The following is a 23,109-nucleotide window of genomic DNA, read 5'->3' as shown; positions in this document are numbered from 1 at the left end:
CTTATAGGTCATTTTTCAAGGCTGATCATATATTATACAAAAAGTGAGATCCAAAAATTTTTTCAAAGGGTAAAATAATTAAAAATATGTTTTTTTTTTTTTTTTTTTACTAAAGTGGAATTAAGCTAAAAACAAAAGACAAATAGTAAAATCTCCTGTTATTTGTTTTGTAGCTAAGTCATGTTTGACTCTTTTGCGGCCTCAAGGGCTGTAGCCGATCAGTCTCCTCTATCCATGGGATTTCCCAGGCAAGAATACTGGAGTGGGTTGCCATTTCCTTCTCCAAAACCTTCTGTAGTGAGGTATAATTTTCATGCATTAAAATACACATATTTTGAGTATGTTTTCATAAGTTTGACAATTGCCTATGCCAGCATAACCATTATCACAGTTAAAATTCAGAATATATAGGATTATTCGCAAAGTTCCTATGTGCCTCTTGCAACCAATAAAAGCCCCACAAACCCAGATCCAGGCAAATACTGATCTGTCTTTTATTATAATAGATTAGTTGTATTTTTTGAGAATTTAATAAAATCATACAATATGGAATCCCTTTTAGATGGCTTCTTTCATTTAGCATGCTTTGAGATTTTCTGTGTAGTTGGATTTATGAGTAGCTTATTCTTTCTATTGTTAAAGTCTTACATTGTATGACTATGCCAAAGAAAGTTTTCCTTTCTTTCACTAAAGAAAATTAGAGTTGCCGGGAGCCAGCATATTGCATATTGAGTGCATATTGCATATTGAGTGCAGCACTTTCCACAGCATCATCTTTCAGGATCTGGAATAGCTCAACTGGAATTCTATCACTGCTGGGAGCCAGCGTGAGGAACTCTGCCCATGACAAAGGTCATGAGGAAGGAGGCTCGGCATACGCAAAAGCGGGATCGAGCCTCAGGGGTCCCCCTGGAAATTCTCGAGCATCTACCCCCAAAACCAGAGTCTGCCTACTTTCTGCTTTGTGCTTTCAGCTACACCTCTGACTTTACAGGGGGCTGTCCCCCACTACCTCTCTCTGAAAAAAGAGTTAGCTTACAGCTCCAGTTAATAATTCCTGGGTGTGACAGTGTTTCAACCTACAAACTCCTTTGGAAATCCTCTAGCCTGCCTGAATATGTTTTTCCGGCCACATGTGATTGTTCAGAGCCTCCCAACTGTGAGAGGCAGGAGATGTTCTAAACCGTCTAAACACAGATTCTTTTGAGTAGTTAAAAGATTGATTAGAAATTGTATTGGTGAAGGGATTTTCACTTTTTGGGCCAATGTTTGCTGCTAAGTTTCCATATCCCGTACCTGCTGTGTCCCTGGCAGTGTATTGATTAATATAATTGGTGTAAGTAGTAGCTTTAATGTTTGTAACCTGGGACCCTTGAGTTAATTCTTTTTCTTGTTATAGCCCACCACACCTTTGCTCTGTAGGAATGCAACTTTATCTAATGCTTTTGGAGGGTGGCTCCTGACCAATCACCTTTAGAGAAAAATAAGTTTTCTGAAGAAAGGGCCTTAAAATGTTAACAGGCCTCCAGGGCAAAAGATGATGCAAATCACCTAAGCTTTTGCATATGATAAGTTTACAGGAAGAAAGCCTGGCTTGCTGCATGACTCTACCCCTTCCCCCATTATCCTCTATGCATAACTTAAGGTATAACAACTACTTTGGAAAAAAAAGTGCGGGCCTTGTTCACCGAAACTTGGTCTCACCATGTCGTTCTTTTTCTTACCTTCTGGCTGAATTATTCAGCCTCTTTTCTCCACTGAACTTCCTCACTGAGCTATCCTTATTTCAGCCTCTTCTCTCCACTGAGTTTCCTCACTGAGCTATCCTCATCCTATTACTCTTTATATCTTTGATAAATATTTAAATAAATAGGTCGCCTATGCCGTCTCTCCTTCGAATACCCTGGATCAGCCGGGGCTGGACCCCGGCAGAGAGTGGTTTGTACTATCTTACTCTTTTAAATAAACACGTCTGACTTTTCTGCCTAAATTTTTTGTGGACATATCTTTTCATCCCTCTTGGGTAACAGAAATTTTGGGTAACATAGAGTTGCTAAGAGTTGTTTTCTCTTACTTTATCATAAGCAATGTATAAAGGTTCTAGTGGATCAATAACCTTCTCCAAACTTGGAATTGTCAGTCTCCTTAATTCTAGCCAGTCTAATTTGTGGATTTATATGTCATACTTTAATTTGAATTTCTTTAATAGCTAATGATATTTGATATCTTTTCATTTACTTATTGGCCATTTGTATATCATCTTTGGGAAAGTGTCTTTCTTAATATCTTGCCCATGTTTAAACTGGATAGTTCTTTACTTATTTTTCTGTTATAAATTTTTCACTTATTCTTATTACAAGTCCTTTGTTAGATATCAGTTCATTTCAGTTGCTCAGTCGTGTCCGACTCTTTGCAACCCCATGAATTGCAGCATGACAGGCCTCCCTGTCCATCACCAACTCCCAGAGTTCACTCAGACTCACCTCCATCGAGTCAGTGATGCCATCCAGACATCTCATCCTCTGTCGTCCCCTTCTCCTCCTGCCCCCAATCCCTCCCAGCATCAGAGTCTTTTCCAATGAGTCAACTCTTTGCATGAGGTGGCCAAAGTACTGGAGTTTCAGCTGTAGCATCATTCCTTCCAAAGACACCCAGGACTGATCTCCTTTAGAATGGACTGGTTGGATCTCCTTGCAGTCCAAGGGACTCTCAAGAGTCTTCTCCAACACCACAGTTCAAAAGCATCAGTTCTTCGGCACTCAGCTTTCTTCACAGTCCAACTCTCACATCCATACATGACTACTGGAAAAACCATAGCCTTGACTAGACGAACCTTTGTTGACAAAGTAATGTTTCTGCTTTTGAATATGCTATCTAGGTTGGTCATAACTTTCCTTCCAAGGAGTAAGAGTCTTTTAATTTCATGGCTGCAATCACCATCTACAGTGATTTTGGAGCCCCAGAAAATAAAGTCTGACACTGTCTCCACTGTTTCCCCATCTATTTGCCATGAAGTGATGGGACCAGATGCCATGATACTCATTTTCTGAATGTTGAGCTTTAAGCCAACTTTTTCACTCTCCTCTTTCACTTTGATCAAGAAGCTTTTTAGTTCCTCTTCACTATGTATTGCAATTAACTTCTCCCTGTTAGTTGAATGCCATTTTATTGTCTTAATTTTTTTTCAAAAATCAAAAAGTTTTAATTTTAATGAAAATCACATCTTATTTTTTAATGGTTAATGTCTTATCTGACTTAGGAAATGTTTGCCTACTCCACAATCATAATAATGTTTCTTATGTTTTCTTCTACCAGTTTTATAATTAAATTTAATATGGGAATAACCATTTATTTGAGCTACCCTGATGGACTGGGATTTTTCTTCAGGGTGAGGATGAGGGGAATGGCACTTATGATGTGAAATCAGGATCATGGTTCATCCCCCCATCCCATGAAGATATTCAATTAGCAGATCATTTTTGAAGAGAATATATTTTCCCCTTTGAAATATCTCTATGCCTTTGTACAATTTCAACACATACATGGGTTTGGGTCTGTTACTAAACTTTATTGTGTTCTGTTGATCTATTTAGCTATTCTTATTCAATGGCCATGTTGCTTGGATATGCAGTAGGAAACTTGAAGTTCTTTTTGGCCCTTCTTTTTCAAAATTGTTTTGTCCATTTCACTTCTTTCACATTTAAATAAATATTTAGAATTTGCTTGTAAAGTTCTACAAAAATATTGCTTGGCTTTTTATTAGGATTAGATTTATTTTGTGTACTAAGTGAAGAGAATTGACAGCCTATTAAGTTTTCTAATCCATGAACATGGTATCCATTTTTATATTTTAAATGCTCTGTGACTTTCAATGAAAGCCCTTTAGATATTTTAAGTTTCTTCCTACATATTTAATAGTTTTTATACTATAATAAATGGAATTTTCCCAATTTCCCCCTAGATTTTGCTGGTATAATGTAGTACCACTTATGTTTGGTTTATGGTTCATTGGTCATTAGTGAAGACAGTCTGTGTACATGGATGAACTCTATGTTAGTCATCAATCTAAGCAATCACATCAACCCTAAGCAATGTGAACTAGCTGGTCCTGCATGTGACCAGCAGAGTTTCAAATTTTAAACAGTATGCTAAATAATCATTTAGTTATTTCACTTTATTCAATATTTTTTCTGCTACTTTTATGATTCTTTGTCTTTGGTTTTTACAGTTGAATTATGTTTCTGAGAAAAGGTCTTTTGCATTAGGATTATAAGGTTACCTATTAGTTTTATCAGCTTGAATTTTCAAGCCTCTCCCCAAGTTAGAAAAATTCACAGCTATTATTCATTTAAATACAATTTCTCCCACCCTCCCCCTCTCTTCTCCTAGACATTTGTATGTTAGCATAGACCCATAAGTCACATAGGATATATTCTTCCCTTTTTACTCATTTTTGATCACTGAGTCTATCTTTAATTTGATCTACTCTGTTGTAGATGCTCTTTGCTGCATTTTTCCCTATTTCATTCATTAAACTCCTCAGCACCAGAATTTCTGTTTGGTTCTTTTTATAACTTCTCTTTATTAAACTTCTTATTTTTCATCTGTTGTTGCCCTTATTTCATTGAATTGCCTTTCTGTCTTTTCTTACAGCTCATTCAGTTTCCTCAAAACAGCTGAATTGGGTTCTTTATAAGCTAGATTGCAAAGATCCATGTCATTGGCATGTGTCTTTGTCAGTTTTGAAAAGTTACTGTTACTCTTTGGTGATGACTACTTTCTTTAATTCTTCAAGTTCCTTGAAATTTTGCTTTGCTGCTTTTGACTTAGATGTAGCAGACACCACATTAAATTTTTACTGATTACCTTCAGGTGGTATATACTCTTCTCTGACCTTATATAGATTCACTCTATATTTATTGCTTCATCTTATAGAAAATACCTTAAGCTTTTATGTCTTATTTGGTCCATAAAACTCAACAGGCTGCTGAAAACCTCTCTTCTGTTTTGCAGAATGTTGAGCTACAGCTCAAGCCTGTGGTTACCTCCCTGCCCCCAGACCCTAGTCTGTTTTTTAAGATCACTCCATTTACTGGAGTTTGCTTTCATTTCCACACTTGGAAACACACAAAAGCAGCTGTCAGAAGGGTGGTAGTAAAGATGATTTACTAAAGATTTAGTACCCTCAGGGACTTGGAGTACCTACAGGCCCAGGGAGAGAGATCTTTGGGTGACATTCTCCTAGAGGCTTATGGATGGGCTTCCTGCTGAAGCACTGAGTGTAGTCGCAGGAATTGCATCCCTTTTACACTCTTTGACATTTTTAATGATCTTTCATATTTCCTCTCTTGCCTCAGTCATGGAGGTTCAGCCCTAGAACTCTGGGTGCTGCTGGAAAGAAATTGGTTTCCCCAGCAATATCAAGTGGGCACTAGCTCATTGCTTTCCTTTTCACCCATGAGAGAGGCCCCACCAACTAGTTCAAATTTATGCTGTCACCTCGGGGTAAGGAGCAGCACTGGCAAAATCCTTTAATCCTCCCCAATAATTCAAACTTAACTTTTTTGGCTCCAACAGAGTAATGAACTCTCCCTTCAGGAATCCTGGACTTCTAACAATTTCTATAGGTATCTGACCAAATGAGCACTCACCATGTTTCTCCATGTTTTCCCTGACCATGGCCCAGGGGGCTGGGACAGCTTCACTACTCCTGCTGGCTCCAGTCTGTACCAATGTCTACCCACCTATTACTGGATGCCCAGGTGAGTGACCATCTTCCTGGTCCTTTGATATAAGTTATGGATCCCACAACTTTCACAGAGGCACTTTTAATCATGGATGTATGGTTAATTAGTTGTTAAAAAGAGAAGCAAATAGGAAGGAAGCAAACCACCATGATGCTGACATCATTCCCTCTTTGCCAAGACTTTTACACAATTAGCTGAAGTAGAGAAGTTCTTTGAATAGTTCCATTTGAAATGACATATGGATGAATAGAAAATCTGAATAATTCTGATTTATTAAAAATACTGAATTTGTAGTTAAACCTTTCTACTATAACTTTAAAACAAAACAATTTCAAGTTCAGATGTATTTCAAAATTGTTAATAATGTGTGAAATTGAAATTTCCTGAATTTGAATGATGTCTTAAGAAATACATGCTGAGGTTATCAGGTAAAGGAAACTGATGGGCATAGAAATTCTTACATGGTTCAGTGGGGGAAAATCTCTGACCGAGGTATACCCTTTTTGCTTATATATTGTTCACTATGATTATACTTAAATAGCTATGTTTACTTAAAATATGTATTCTCCTTTATGCTTCTTGCCCTGATCTGAAACATGAATGAATAATGACAAAACCCATATTTCGTCATGAAATATCTAACATTTGAAGTCAGTTTTCCCTCCCTCCCTGCCCTTGGAGACATATCACTCCAGGAGCATCCTGAGTACCAACAGCCCTTCCCTCTCTCTTACCTGAGCAGATCACAGAAGCCGTGTTGCCATGAGAACAGTCAGAACCACCCAGGGAAGTCACAGGGCAACTCCACAGGAAAGACTCAGCCCCCAAACAGTGAAATCGGACTGTTGAGATCTGGTCATCTCTGCCCACCAAGTGTGGTCCTCCGGGGGTGGAGATGGCGACTCCACAGCCGAGCTGACGACAGACAACATTGGCATTGGCCAGACTCCAGTGGGAGGCACAGAGCACTCTCCATCGTCCAGAAATGTTCATCTCCACCTGCCCCTCACACTGAGAGGAGCCGTTTGTCATGAGCCGGATTTCTGAGTACGCTAGTAGAAGAAGACAGGATTTCAGCAAAATCTCATGATTTTCTTACCCCAACAAGAGTGCAGGGAGGTTAGTCCTGATCTACATCTCACCTGAACAGGCAACCTGAGCAGCTCCACTGTGGTGACACGTGCCCCCTGGGCAGGGCACTCTGGGGCAGACCCGGAGCTCGGGCTCCTCCCCCTCACACCTGAACTCCTCAGCCCAGACCTGGCCATCAGACTCTCTGAAGGGCATGTGTTTCAGGACAGATGCAACCTTGCCGCATCCCAGCTCTGCGCAGATGACCTGGGCAGTGGGGAGTGTGAAATTCCCATCAGACACTGGGATCCAGGCTTTTCCAAAATGTACTTCTACACGCCCTGAGCAGGGTCTATCCCCTCCAAACAGACGCACAGATCCTAAGATAAAAATAACGACAAATACAGTGAGTTTTCATTTTCCTTGCTTGCAAATTGAAAACAATATGCCACAGGCAATGGTGTGAAAACTTTCCAAGAGTTGAGCACGAACTGAGAATTTAACAGTTAGTGTCAGAGTTGCATTTTCATGACCGAGTTTCTAAAGAGAAACCCAGAAGCAGGGTCAATTTCAAATGACTGGATCCCAGCAAGGTATACTTTGAGGTTGGTTAGAAATGTGAATTCCTTTTCTGAGGTCCAGGAAACTACAGGGACCAAGACAGATCATCTGTCTGGCTAAATGCCAGGTACATATATTTTATTTTGGTTAGAGAAGTTTCTCATTTAGGAGCCTGGGATCTACAGAGCCCCAGAAAATAACATGTAATGTGTGGCACTCAAACTTGAGTATAGAGACATGAAGAGCAGAACCAAACCAGAGCAAAATGGCTGAGAGTGTAGAGATCTATTGTCTGGACAAAGTTAGAAAGCTTTTCTGAGACTTTCTGCTACTAATCTAATCAGTTTTTTTCTCCCATGTGCCACTCCTCAAGTGGCTTGGTGTAGAGAAAATCATATAGGCTGGATCCATTAGTGCATGCCAACCTGTAGACAGATAATGGCTCAAGAGAAGAAATACTGACATAATAACTAATTCACTTTTAATGTACCAAATTTTATTTTTCTGATAATTTTTGATGACAAAATATTCCAAGAATTTCTTAGATTACCTAAATAGGAAAAAAGATGAGTCTGTTCTGTTAAGTAAGCTCAGAAAGTCACAGGAGAGAGAAGGGATGGTCTTAGAAATTTCTCTTGAAAACTTGGTATTTGTCAACAAACCTGGGAGAGAATGAGTTCTGAATGGAAATTTATAAAACAGTGAGTTTGCCAAAGAGTTCCTACTACAGACTTTTCTTCTGAAACAGAAATCATAAAGAACCATAAGGAGTGGTATTAATTGATTTTAATTCTATCATCATGCTAATTCTGTATTCATATCTGACATCAGTGAGATGATAAAAAAGGAGGATCCCCAACCCTCACTCTCCCAAAGAAACAGTGTGCTCCCAGCAACATGCCTGCCAACTTCAGACAGAACTGACTCAGAAACTGCTCCCTGATGTGGCACAACCCTGCACCACCATGGTCCTAGGCAGTCCTGTCTGCCCAGACATCCAGAAGGAGTCACACCATTTGGCATCCCTGACAACAGGACTGTCAATTGTGGACATGAGTATGAGTGCAGATTCTAGTGCACCCTGCAACCTAGGCTCAGTCTCACTCTACTACACTAGGGAAGCAATCCTGCCCACCTCAACACTCAGAGGAAGCGACACCCATCCATGTACCTGCCAACAGGGCCACTGACCAGAGACACAACAGCAGCCCCAGAAGCAGCTACATAACCTGACTCCAGCTTTGCTGGACCACAAGACCAAGGGCAGTCCTATCAGTTCAAGGACAAGGCAGTAGATCTTTATTGGTTGAAATCAGATTTCAACAAATCTTTATTTGTTGAAATTCTGGAAGAAGTGTCTGCTCCTTCAAATGCACACTCACCAATGCAGGACTACACAGATCATGAAGAATCTGCAAAATAAGATGCCACTTAAGGAAACCAATAAAACTCCAGCAACTACTCTGAAGAAATGAAGATTTATGAACTGCTTGAGAAAAAATTCAAAATCAAAGTACGTGAACAAATGGCAAAGTTTAACTAAAAAATAGAAAACACAGTGCTCACTTCAGCAGCACATATACTAAAAAACAGAAACCACAAGAAGAAACCAGACAGAAATGCTGAAACTCAAGAATACAATAACTGAACTGAAAAATTCAAAAGAGTGCTTCAGGCAAACTATTGTCCAAAACAAAGAATCAGCAAACTTAAGGACAGGTTATTTCAAATTATCTTGTTAAAAGAACAAATCAAGTACTGATGGGAGACTTGGACCATAAAGAAGGCTGAACACCAAAGAATTGATGCTTTTGAATTGTGGTTCTGGAGAAGATTCTTGCAAGTCCCTTGGACGTTCAAGAGATCAAACCAGTCAGTCCTAAAGGAAATCATCCCTGAATATTCATTGAAAGGACTGATGCAGAAGTCGAAGCTCCACATCAGTTTGGCCACCTGATGTGAAGAGCCAACTCACTAGAAAAGACCTTGATGCTAGGAAATATTAAGGCAAAGGAGATGGGGGTGGCAGAGGATGAGATAGTTAAATAGCATCACTGGCTTGGACATGAATCTGAGCAAACTCTGGGAGATAGTGAAGGACAGGGGAGCCTGGTGTGCTGCAGTCCATGGTGTCACAAAGAGTCAGACATGACTTAGTGACTGAACAGCAACAAGATGGAAAAAAGTGAAAATTATTCATACACAATACATGGGAAACTGTACAGCCAAAATTATTCATGCATTATGAGAGCCCCAATAGGAAAAAAGAAAGAGGCAGATAGCTTATATAAAGAACCAATGACTGAAAATTTCCCAAGTTTAGGGAGAGAAAAAAGGACAACTTGATTTATGAAGCCCAAAAGTTCATAGGTAGGTAGAACCTGAAGAATTCCACACCAAGACTCGCTATAGTTAAATTATCAAAATTCAAACACAAAGATAATTTTGAAAGCATTAAAAGAAAAGTGACTTGTTACATATAAGGCAGTTCCTGTCATAAAGCAGATTTCTCAGCAGAAACCTTGCTGACCAGAGAGAGTAGGGTAATGTATACAAAGGACTTAGAGAGAAAAATTGCCAATCATCAACTCTTTATCTAGCAAACTTTCCGTTAAAAATGAAGGGAGATTTTTTTTTTTTAATTTTAAAAAAGCAAAAACTGAGGGGTTTCATCACCACTAATCTTGTCTGGCCTCTCATTAGTAAGGATAAATATGAAGAGAAGTACAGAATACTAATATACTGTAATCTCAGCACATAATTTTAACCATGTTTTGTAAATCAAAATTCAAACACAGCAAGAATAACTATAACCACAGAAATTTGCTGGTGGAAAAAGAATATGTGAAGAAATAAAATCTGACGTCAATGATATAAAGTGTTGGGGGGATAGTAAAATATAGAGTCTCCGTGTGCTATTAAATTTAAGTTGTTACCTTAATTGTACTTGACTTCAGTTATAGACTGTTACATCTATCAATTGCTTGATGCAAGTTCCCAGGTAACCACAACTAAAAGTATAGTGGATAACAAGATAAGGAGAAAAGAGTCAGAGCATGGCACTATTAAAAATCACTTCACAAAGAAAGCAATGGAAGGGAAGAACAAGAGAACTACAAAACAGACATAAAACAATGAAGAAAGTAGTAACAATAAGTCCTGACCTTTCAATAATGCTTTTAAATGTAAATGTATTAAACCTTCCAATTGAGAAATGTTGAATGGCCTGAGTAGATTAAAAAACAAGACCCAACTACATACTTTAGATTTCATGACACATATAGGATGAAAGTGAAAAGGTAGAGACAGAGATTCCATGCAAATAATAATCAAAAGAAAGCAAAGTCAGGCAAAAGAGAAGTTAAGCCAAAACCATTATAGGAGACATAATAATTAAATAGTTCAACAAGAATCAATAACCCATGTTATTATATATATATTCAATATATGCCCCCAACATCAAAAAATGTAAATAAACAAAGCCAACATTGACAGATCTTAAGGAGAAATAGAAGCAATACAAAAATATCCCACTGTTTATAATGGATGGATTGTTCAGACAGAAAATCAATAAGAAAACAACAGAACTGAGCAACACTATAGGCGAAATGCCATTACCAGACACATAGTGCCCATTCACCCAATACACTGACCCATAGAGCACATTTTAACCCAATGTATAGAAAAATACACATTCTTCTCAGTGACACATGAACTATTCTCCAGGACATGCTAGATCACAAACAAGTCTCAGAAAATTTAAGAATATCAAAATAATTCAAGTGTCTTTGCTGACCACAATGGAAGCTAGAAATCAAGAATGAAAAGAAAACAGGAAAAATTCATAAATACATGAAAACTAAATGACACACTCATATTTTGAGGCTTTTCTCTATTTATATAAAGAATGCTATTGAGATTTGATAGGGATTGCACCAAGTCTATAGATTACTTTGAGCAGTATAGACATTTTAGCAATATTAATTCTTTCAATCTATTAACACAGAATGATTTTCCAATTATTTGTATCTTTTTAATTTTCCTTCATGATGGTTTAATGTATTAAACATTTTTATAATGTTAAAAGAAACTGACTTTTTTTTTTTTAAAGTAGAAGATGAAAGTAGAGAGCAAGTAAGCCATTATTTGGAGATCTCCCAGTTGGAGAAAACTAAGATCATGGCATCCAGTCCCACCACTTCATGGCAAATAGATGGGAAAACAATGGAAACAGTGACAGACTTTATTTTGGGGGACTCCAAAATCACTGCAGATGATGACTGCAGCCATGAAACTAAAAGATGTTTTCTCCTTGGAAGAAAAGCTATGACCAATCTAGACAGCATATTAGAAAGCAGAGACATTACTTTGCTGACAAAAGCAATGACAACCCACTCCAGTACTCTTGCCTGGAAAATCCCATGGAGGGAGGAGCCTGGTAGGCTGCAGTCCATGAAGTCGCTAAGAGTCGGACACGACTGAGCGACTTCGTTTTCACTTTTCACTTTCATGCATTGGAGAAGGATATGGCAACCCACTCCAGTGTTCTTGTCTGGAGAATCCCAGGGACGGGGGAGCCTGGCAGGCTGCTGTCTATGGGGTCGCACAGAGTCGGACACGACTGAAGCGACTTATCAGTAGCAGCATGGTTTATCCAATAGTCATGTATGGATGTGAGAGTTGGACTAGAAAGAAAGCTGAGCATTGACGAATTGATGCTTTTGAACTGTGGTGTTGGAGAAGACTTTTGAGAGTCCCTTGGACTGCAAGAAGATCCAACCAGTCCATCCTAAAGGAAATCAGTCCTGAATATTCATTGGAAGGATTGATACTGAAGCTGAAACTCCAATACTTTGGCCACATGATGTGAAGAACTGACTCTTTGGAAAAGACCCTGATGTTGGGAAAGATTGAAGGTGGGAGGAGAAGGGGATGACAGAGGATGAGATGATTGGATGGCATCACTAACTCAATGGCCATGAGTAAATTCTGGGAGTTGGTGATGGACAGGAAAGCCTGGCATGCTGCAGTCCATGGGGTCGCAAAGAGTCAGATGTGACTGAGCAACTGAACTGAAGTTGCATAAGCCTTAATACTCATAAGACACATAAATATTTGGGGAAAATATTAGTTGAATCAGTTTTTAGCATATTTCATCACCCTCTGCTCATCCTATCTATCACCTAACCCTGGATTTTTGTCATTTCTCCCTTTTCACACAAGTAAACATGATCTTAAATATACAAATGTTTATTGATTTAAAGATGGGTTTGTTGAAAAGGTAAGCAACTGCTATAGAAGTGAAGGGTAGGTATATAGATGGGGTTTGTGGCAAGTAAGGTGAGATCATAAAAAGTTTTGAGGCTAAGGAGGGAAACCAAAATGACAATGTATCTTTAGTCATCCAAGGAGCATATTTTGTAAAGAATAAAAGGGAATCAATTACCTAATTTTTTAAATTCCCTTGTTTCTGAGTATATTCTGATTATTTATTGCTAGAGTTCTTTCTGGTAAAAGACTACCTAGTAATGCCTGAATCCAGTTAAAAAACTAGACTTCCAAAGAAGAAAAATATAATCCATAAAAAAAAATTTAAATGAGCAATCATTAAAAGCAAATTCAGAAATTACAGAGATGATTTAATTGGCTGATAAGGTCTTTAAACCTCTAATATAAATATACCTACTGAGGCATAAAAACAAAGTAGAGAAAAAATAAGCAAATGGAGCTTCTAAAACTAAAATACAATATCTGGAATGAAAATTTGTCTGGATTAACTTAACAAGACACAAGACATTGCAGAATAAAAGAATTTGAAATTCAACACATAGCAATTGACTATCCAAATTGAAGTAGAGAGAGAAAAATATGAGTAGAAATTATTATCATTAAGGATAATATCAAACCATGTAAAATATGTTATTTGGAGATTCAGAATAAGGGATAAGTAGAAAAAAATTTTTTAATGATAGATGGAATTTTTCCAAATTTAATGAAGCTATAAACCCACTGATCCAAGAGGCTAAACAAACCTCAAACAAGATAAAGTAAATAAAACCACCCAGGGCACTTGATAATATATTGCTGAAGTCCATTCATAAACAAAATAACTCAAGAGCAGCCAGGAAATTTTGACACACTATATATGGGGGAACAATGTTAAGTATTACTGACTTCTTGTTTGAAGTAATGCAAGCCAGATAATTCAGACACTTTTGAAAATAACTCAAACCTGAAAGAAAATTAAAGTGTTTTCAGATGAATAACAGATGATAGAATGTGAGGCTATCAGACATACACTACACAAAAATGTTATCTAAAGGTCTAAAAGTTAAAGGAAAGTGATAATAAATGAAAGCTTGAATCTACCCAAAGCAATAAAAACTGCGTTAAATGATAATTCTGCAAGTAAATATTTTAAAAACTTCTTCTCATTTTTAAAATACTACAATATTTAAGACAAAAATAACAATTGTGTATTACAAAATTATGATATATTTATAAGTAGAATATATGACAACAGTAACATAAATAACAAGAACAGGGAAATAGAAGTATACTATAATAAGGTCTTACATTATATATTAAGTGACATGCTATATAAAGAAAAGTGTGATTAAAGAGTAATATTTTCAACATTATGATAAGCTCTGCAAAAAGAGATACAGCCAATAAACCAACAGAGTACATAAAATAGAGTATTAAAATGCTCAATTAAAGATTAAAATAAGAACAAAAAAGCATAAAACAAACAGCAAGCTAGTAAACTTAAACACAAGTGTATAAATAATTATGTTAAATTTAAATAATTTAAACACTCCAACTAAAAGCAAGATGATAAGACTACATAAAGTAAGACAAAATCATACACTGTATAAACACAGAAACATAGGGTCACAAAGATATACCATGGAAACACTGATCAGAGAAAGCTGTGTTATATATATTAACATTATATGAAGTAAGCCTATAGGATAAACAATATATTCAGAGAGAAAAGAACATTTCATGATGATAAAATACAAAAGAAATTATGTAGTTTCAAAATCAGCATGAAGCAACTGAAATGGTGTTTAGAGGAAAACTTATAGCCTTTATGCTTCCTTGAGGCTTACATTAGAAAAGAAAAGAAAACTGAGAGCAAATGATCTAAGATTCCACCTCAAGAATCTACAAAAATACAGCAAATCAAAACCAAACGAGAAGAACAAAAACTAATAGAAATCAATGAAATAGGAAACATACACAATAAAGAAAATCAACAAAGTCAACTGGTAATCTTTTTGAAAGGCTAATAAAACTGATAATCCTCTAGCAAAAAAGTCAATCAAGAAAAACTAAGAGAACACAAATTTAAAAACACCAAGAATGAAAGGGGGGTTATCACTTTAGATCCTACCAATATGTAAAAGATACACTGTTGTTCAGTCACTAAATCGTATCCAACTCTGCGACCCTATAGACTGCAGCACCCAAAGTTTTCCTGTCTTTCACTGTCTTCTGGAGTTTGCTCAAATTTATATCCATGGAGTCAGTGATGCCATCCAACCATCTTGTCCTCTGTTGCCCACCTTCTCCTCCTGCTCTCATCTCAATCTTTCCCAGGATCAGGGTCTATTCCAATGAGTTGGCTCTTCACATCAGGTGGTCAAACTATTGGAACTTCACCTTCAGCATCAGTCCTTTCAATGAATCTTCAAGGTTGATTTCCTTTAGGATTGACTGGTTTGATCTCCTTGTTGTCCAAGGGATTCTCAAAAGTCTTCTCCAGCACCACAGTTCAAAGACATCAATTCTTTGGTGCTCAGTCTTCTTTATGGTCCAACTCTCACATCCATACCAGACTACTGGAAAAAACATAGCTTTGACCTTTGTCAGCAAAGTGATGTTTCTGCTTTTTAATACGTTGTCTAGGTTTATCACAGCTTTTCTTCCAAGGAGCAAGCATCTTTTAATTTCATCGTTGAAGTCACCATCTGCAGTGCTTTTGGAGCCCAAGAAAATAAAATGTGCCACTGTTTACATTCCCCCCCCCCCCATATATTTGCTTCCCAAATGATGCTAGTGGTAAAGAACCTTCCTACCAATGGAGGTAGACATAAGAGACGTGGGTTTAATTCCCTTCCATCCTGGGAAGATTCCCTGGAGGAGGAAATGGAAACCCACCTCAGTATTCTTGCCTGGAAAATCCCATGAACAGAGGAGCCTGGCAGGCTACAGTCCATAGAGTTGCACAGAGTTGGACATAACTGAAGCAACTTAGCACTGCACATTTGCCATGAAGTGATGGGACTGGATGCCATGATCTTAGTTTTTTAACAATATTGGGCAAGTTCAGGGTGGTGTGACCATAGACTGATCTTAGTTTTTGAATGTTGAGTGTTAAGTCAGCTTTCTCACTCTCCTTTCACCTTCATCAAGAGGTTCTTTAGTTCCTCTTCACTTTCTGCCACTAGAGTGATAACATCTGCATATCTGAGGTTGTTGATATTTCTCCTGAATATCTTGATTCCAGCTTGTGCATCATCCAGTCCAGCATCTAGCATGATGTACTCTGCATATAAATTAAATAAGCAGGGTGACAACATACAGCCTTGTCATACTTCTTTTCCTACATTGAACCAGTCCATTGTTCCATGCTTGGTTCTAACTGTTGCTTCTTGACAGGTAAGGTAGTCTGGTATTCCCACCTTTTTAAAAATTTCCTACAGTTTGTTGTGATGCACACAGTCAAGAGATTTAGCATAATCAATGAAGCAGAAGTAGATTTTTTTCTGGAATTCTCTTGCTTTTTCTATGATCCAGCAGATGCTGGCACTATGATCTCTGGTTCCTCTTCCTTTTCTAAATCCAGCGTGTACATTTGGAAGTTCTCAGTTCACGTACAGTTAAAGCCTAGCTTGAAGGATTTTGAGCATTACCTTGCTAGCATATGAAATGAGTGCAGTTGTGTGGAACTTTAAACTTTCTTTGGCATTGTCCATCTTTGGGATTAAAATGAAAACAACCTGACCTTTTCCAGTCCTGTGGAATCCATTGCTGAGTTTTCCAAATTTGCTGGCATATTGAGTGCAGCACTCTAACAGTGTCATCTTTTAGGATTTGAACTAGCTCAGCTGGAATTCCATCACTTTCACTAGCTTTTTTCATCTTAATGCTTCCTAAGGCCCACTTGACTTCAGACTCCAGGATATCTGGCTCTAGGTGAGTGACCACATCATCATCGTTATCTGGGTCAATAACTCCTTTCTTGTGTAGTTCTTCTTTGTATTCCTGCTGCCTCTTTTTTATCCTTTTACTTCTGTTAGGTCCTTGCATGTCTTCCCTTGAAAATAAAACTACCAATATTTGAAAGCACAAAAAATGGAAAATCTGAAAAAAATCTGAAGTTTCCTAAAAAAATTCCCATTAAGACAATTGCAGTCCTCCAATGTCAGATCTTCCAGAGAGCTCAGAAACGATTTCTACTCTGGATTTATCCTAAACACAGTACCTCACCTTCAACAATCTGATCAGATCAGATCAGATCAGTCACTCAGTCTGTCTGACTCTTTGCAACCCCATGAATCGCAGCACGCCAGGCCTGCCTGTCGATCACCAACTCCCAGAGTTCACTAAGACCCACGTCCATCGAGGCAGTGGTGCCATCCAGCCATCTCATCCTCTGTCGTCCCCTTCTCCTCCTGACCCAATCCCTCCCAGCATCAGAGTCTTTTCCAATAAGTCAACTCTTCACATGAGGTGGCCAAAGTACTGGAGTTTCAGCTTTAGCATCATTCCTTCAAAAGAAATCTCAGGGCTGATCTCCTTCAGAATGGACTGGTTGGATCTCCTTGCAGTCCAAGAGACTCTCAAGAGTCTTCTCCAACACTCCAACAGTTCAAAAGCATCAATTCTTTGGTGCTCAGCCTTCTTCACAGTCCAACTCTCACATCCATACATGACCACAGGAAAAACTATAGCCTTGACTAGACGGACCTTTGTTGGCAAAGTAATGTCTCTGCTTTTCAATATGCTATCTAGGTTGGTCATAACTTTCCTTCCAAGGAGTAAGTGTCTTTTAATTTCATGGCTGCAGTCACCATCTGTAGTGATTCTGGAGCCAAGAAAATAAAGTCTGACACTGTTTCCACTGTTTCCCCATCTATTTCCCATGAAGTGGTGGGACCGGATGCCATGATCTTCGTTTTCTGAATGTTGAGCTTTAAGCTAACTTTTTCACTCTCCACTTTCATTTTCATCAACAGGCTTTTGAGTTCCTCTTCACTTTCTGCCATAAGGGTGGTGTCATCTGCATATCTGAGGTTATTGATATTTCTCACAGCAATCTTGATTCCAGCTTGTGTTTCTTCCAGTCCAGCATTTCTCATGATGTACTCTGTATATAAGTTAAATAAACAGGGTGACAATATACAGCCTTGACTGACTCCTGTTCCTATTTGGAACCAGTCTGTTGTTCCATGTCCAGTTCTAACTGTTGCTTCCTGACCTGCATACAAATTTCTCAAGAGGCAGATCAGGTGGTCTGGTATTCCCATCTCTTTCAGAATTTTCCACAGTTTATTGTGATCCACACAGTCAAAGGCTTTGGCATAGTCAATAAAGCAGAAATAGATATTTTTCTGGAACTCTATTGCTTTTTCTATGATCCAGCAGATGTTGGCAATTTGATCTCTGGTTCCTCTGCCTTTTCTAAAACCAGCTTGAACATCAGGAAGTTCATGGTTCACATATTGCTGAAGCCTGGCTTGGAGAATTTTGAGCATTACTTTACTAGCATGTGAGATGAGTGCAATTGTGCGGTAGTTTGAGCATTCTTTGGCATTGCCTTTGTTTGGGATTGGAATGAAAACTGACCTTTTCCAGTCCTGTGGCCACTGCTGAGTTTTCCAAATTTGCTGGCTTAATGAGTGCAGCACTTTCACAGCATCATTTTTCAGGATTTAGAATAGCTCAACTGGAATTCCATCACCTCCACTAGCTTTGTTCGTAGTGGTGCTTTCTAAGGCCCACTTGACTTCACATTCCAGGATGTCTGGCTCTAGGTCAGTGATCACACCATCGTGATTATCTGGGTCGTGAAGATCTTTTTTGTACAGTTCTTCTGTGTATTCTTGCCATCTCTTCTTAATATCTTCTGCTTCTGTTAGGTCCATACCATTTCTGTCCTTTATCGAGCTCATCTTTGCATGAAATGTTCCTTTGGTATCTCTGATTTTCTTGAAGAGATCCCTAGTCTTTCCCATTCTGTTGGTTTCCTCTATTTCTTTGCATTGATCGCTGAAGAAGGCTTTCTTATCTCTTCTTGCTATTCTTTGGAACTCTGCATTCAGATGTTTATATCTTTCCTTTTCTACTTTGCTTTTGGCTTCTCTTCTTTTCACAGCTATTTGTAAGGCCTCCCCAGACAGCCATTTTGCTTTTTTGCATTTCTTTTCCATGGGAATGGTCTTGATCCCTGTCTCCTGTACAATGTCATCAACCTCATTCCATAGTTCATCAGGCACTCTATCTATCAGATCTAGGCCCTTAAGTCTATTTCTCACTTCCACTGTATAATCATAAGGGATTTGATTTAGGTAATACCTGAATGGTCTAGTGGTTTTCCCCACTTTCTTCAATGTAAGTCTGAATTTGGCAATAAGGAGTCCATGATCTGAGCCACAGTCAGCTCCTGGTCTTGTTTTTGCTGACTGTATAGAGCTTCTCCATCTCTGGCTGCAAAGAATATAATCAATCTGATTTCAGTGTTGACCATCTGGTGATGTCCATGTGTAGAGTCTTCTCTTGTGTTGTTGGAAGAGGGTGTTTGTTATGACCAGCGCATTTTCTTGGCAAAACTCTATTAGTCTTTGCCCTGCTTCATTCTGTATTCCAAGGCCAAATTTGCCTGTTACTCCAGGTGTTTCTTGACTTCCTACTTTTGCATTCCAGTCCCCTATAATGAAAAGGACATCTTTTTTGGGTGTTAGTTCTAAAAGGTCAAGAGGGTGAAATTCTCTTTCACACCACTTTCCTAAAATTAAAAAGAAACTCCAAGACTTCAGTTTCAATTAGAGAATTGGAACAGACATGCTATTCTCTTTTTACTTCTCCTGTGTCACCACTTTGACCTGCTGTCACTAAAACATGTTTCTGAAAATATACAAGCGATAGACCAGAGGGAAGAAACTGACAAAGAGATTAGCACAAAAAAACTGGAACAGTTCATATACATGTGAAAGTCTAAATTAGAGCAGCCTTAGGGAGTAAAAACCATAATCAAGGTTAAAATGTCATAGCACCCTGTTAATTCTTAAGTATATCCTAACTGAAATTAATATTGAAACATTGATTTTCTTAAAACAGTAACATTAGGAGCTCCAACATCACATAAGCTTACAGCACCACACACTGTATTTTTACTCAGATGCTGATTTATCAAAATAAGGTGGAAACCCATGTAGTGTTTCCACAAGTTTATCTGCAGTTGAAACCAAGATTAGGGCATGGTAACAATAGAAATATTACTTGAAATGCCAGAAAACAGATTTTCTTAAAACAAAAAATTCCTATCTGAAACTCAAATGCCCCTTGAAACTAATTATTTTTAATAATAATATAACAGAAGAAAACATTTGCAGATGTATACTTACCTCCCAAAGTTCTAAGTTGTATACATTAAATATATACAGCATTTGGTATGTCAGTCATACCTCAATAAAGTAGCTTAAAAGGAAAGTAATTCTTTTCTTAGGGGTCTCAACTAGTATCATCAAAGATCTGCTGAGGGTGAGATTGGAAAAGCCACTTTTCCGGTGATCTTCCCCAAAAGAGCTGATTAGCCATGAGCTGCTAGAAATGTACTGCAAATATTCTCAGGTCTCCCCCTGTCTCACCCACCAGATGGCTGACCATTTTGAAAGACTCAACTACCTACATTAGGAATTCACTGTGATATCTTACTTTTCCTCTAGTCCACCTGATCTGATGGGATTAATGTGTAAAGCATCTAGATCTTCCACCATTGTAATAACCACTGGAAACTGACCACCTACTCATACCCTAGTCTCACTGCTGTCTTTACTGTCTCCACCTTGGCACAATCCAATGTGCTTAGCACTGAGCACTTCTCATGAGTCACTTCAGGTCCTATTAGCCTCACTGCTACTGTGCTGTTAATTTCTAAGCCTCATATTTTGCTTCTCCTTCAACAACCCCACAGACAGAATGTGAGCTCCCCACTGAGGTGGCCGGGTGATGAGACTAGCTCCTGCCACAAATCCTCCTTCTTGCCCTGACTGTGACCTAGGACCTTCAAATGCACGAGTGAAATCCCCTCATGCCTTTTCCTTGTGTTGCACCCTGACTCCCAGTGTTGTCACTTCTCCATGTGTCTTCACTCTCTCTTTTGGCTTCTCATGCTTTGTTGAGTCAACCTCCTTGCAGCCTTTGTGATATGATCCCTTCATACCTCTGGTGACTCTGTTTCTTTAAGACCAGAGAGTGTAATAAACTATGCTTGCCCTCTCTTATGCCCTCTCTTGTGGCCAAACCTGACTGGCCATCTCAATAGAATAAAAAATAATCATGATGAAACTAATCTGTCACATCATTGTATGAAAGTATAACCCAGCAGTTGTACCTGTTTGTAACATTTGACCTCACTTCCCCACCTCTTATGACACATCACAGAGATCTGAAGGGTCCAGCTGTCCACAAGTCTGAAGTTTTTACTGTCCAGGGCCAAGCAAACCCTTAACCTGCCTTGAGAACCTAATGCTCTAAGAATCAAGTGTGACCAGAGTCTTCCCCCAAGGGTGCTCTAAAGCATGTGATCTGGTTTCCCCATGGTCATTCTGTGAATAAGACAGACGTGTTTCCTGCTGGGAATCCCCTCCCAGACCAGACAGGCCTTACCTGAGCAGACTGCTCCAATATCCTGGTCATGAGAGAAGGTGTCATTATAGTTTTTAAAATCAATATGAACACACTTATAGATACTCAAAGTTGATTCAGCCTCTATACTCTCACAAGAACCATATAACAACCAAATGGGGCCAAGTCTTGGTCCAAAATAAGACCCTCTGGGAGCATCAATGGCAACTCCACATTCCAGTCGTCTGCACACGTCTTCTGCACCACCTATGAGCCAGTTCTCAGAATACACTGTGCCCCATTCTCCTTTGTACTTAGCTTCCACTCTCCCCTCACAGCGGTGGGCTCCATCCTTCAGCCTCAGCTCCAGAACTGCAAGAGAGACACAGACACAGGACACAGGAGAGATTTTAAGAGAGAGTGCAGTGGTGTGCTGGTAAGTATTAAAAAAAAATCTTCTCTCTGAGGGGAAAAAAAAATCCCTGCATTTGTTGACTTTTATGGTCTAAACATTCCCACCGTGGCCAGCTCAAAGCCCCAGTGTGCCATCACTGAACGTGGAGCAGGAAGGAGGCACCAGGTGTTTCTCACAAGCCTGTGGAACCAGCTCCAGGGACACCACCGAGGACAGGCCTCCAGAGACTCTGGATGCTGCCCTCCCTGTAGATGTGCCCAAGGCTAATAGGGCCCAGTTTCCCCATCTCAGTTACAGCTCATGGCCCAGGACCCAGGGAGGAATCCTCCCTCTCCTTCCCTGTCCATAGGGAGCATCTCATCCAGCTCAGGAACAGAGGGCTGGGGTAACAGGCTCCGCAGTGTCCCAGTTATTTCCGTCACCTGTGTTCATGCCCTTGTGTAATCCCCACACTCCAATGTATCTAGTAACATGCATGTACAAATAGTATTTGGCAAAAGTGATGAGATGTCACTTAAGAGATTAGGTTTCAAGATGACTCTGGTTTCCCTTTGGTGACCTATCTACTCTCTCTCTCTTGCTCTAATGAAGCCAGCTGCCACACTGTGAGCTGTGTATGGAGAGACCCTCACTACAAGCAACCAAGGGAGGCCTCTTGGCAACAGCCAGCAAGAGACTGAGGCTCTCAGTTAAACAGTCTCCTAGAGTCTGAATGCTGCCAACAACCAGGTGGGTTTGAGTGGTACCCACCCCTTGTTGAACCTTCAGATGACTGAACCAGTGAAACAACACAAGTCAGAGGACCCTGGTAATCCTTGCCGATTCCTAGCCCATGGAAATTATGAGGTGCTAGATGTTTGTTGCTTTAAGCTGTTGTTTTGTTTTGTTTGTTTATTTTTGGCTGTGCTGGGTTTTTGTTGCCACTCACAGACTTTCTCTAGTTACAGAGAGTGGAGGCTACTCTTCATTGTGGCGTATGAGCCTCTCATGCCAGTGGCTTCTCTTGTTGCTGAGCACGGGCTCTAATCATGAGGGCCAAGCTTTGCAGTAATTTGTAGCACAGCAACACATAACTAATGTAGGAAGGCATTATGCTAAGTGAAAGAAGTAAGACAGAGAAAAGCAAATACTGTTTGGTCTCATTTACATGTGAACTCTTAAAAACAAAAAACAAATTCATAGATAAGGAGAGTAAATTGGTGGTTGCCTGGGTAGGGATGGGAGTGGGAGGAAAGGATGATGGTGGTACAAACTTCCACTTAGAATATAGATAAGCCCTGGGGATGGAATGTACATGTGACTGTAGTTGACAATTGTTATTTAGTCACCAAGTCATGTCCTACTCTCTGCAAGCCCATGAACTTCAGCACATCAGGCTTCCTTGTCCTTCACTATTTTCTGGAGTTTGCTCAAACTCATGTCCATTGAGTTGGTGATGCCATCCAACTATCTCATCCT

General features: G+C 39.1%; 1 protein-coding gene across 1 annotated transcript in view; it reads right to left on the bottom strand.

The window, feature by feature from the left end:
- The window catches only part of LOC113893400 (antigen WC1.1-like), a 60,376-nt gene that overhangs the window by 31,251 nt on the left and 6,016 nt on the right, over positions 1–23,109 (bottom strand). The window contains 3 exon segments of the mRNA XM_027543402.1: positions 6,482–6,799; positions 6,890–7,198; positions 21,279–21,608. Coding sequence (XP_027399203.1) covers positions 6,482–6,799; positions 6,890–7,198; positions 21,279–21,608 — 957 coding nt within the window.

This window comes from Bos indicus x Bos taurus, chromosome 5 (assembly GCF_003369695.1).
Source record: "Bos indicus x Bos taurus breed Angus x Brahman F1 hybrid chromosome 5, Bos_hybrid_MaternalHap_v2.0, whole genome shotgun sequence".
NCBI classification, from domain to species: domain Eukaryota; kingdom Metazoa; phylum Chordata; class Mammalia; order Artiodactyla; family Bovidae; genus Bos; species Bos indicus x Bos taurus.
This window is presented reverse-complemented; position numbering and strand designations above follow the sequence as displayed.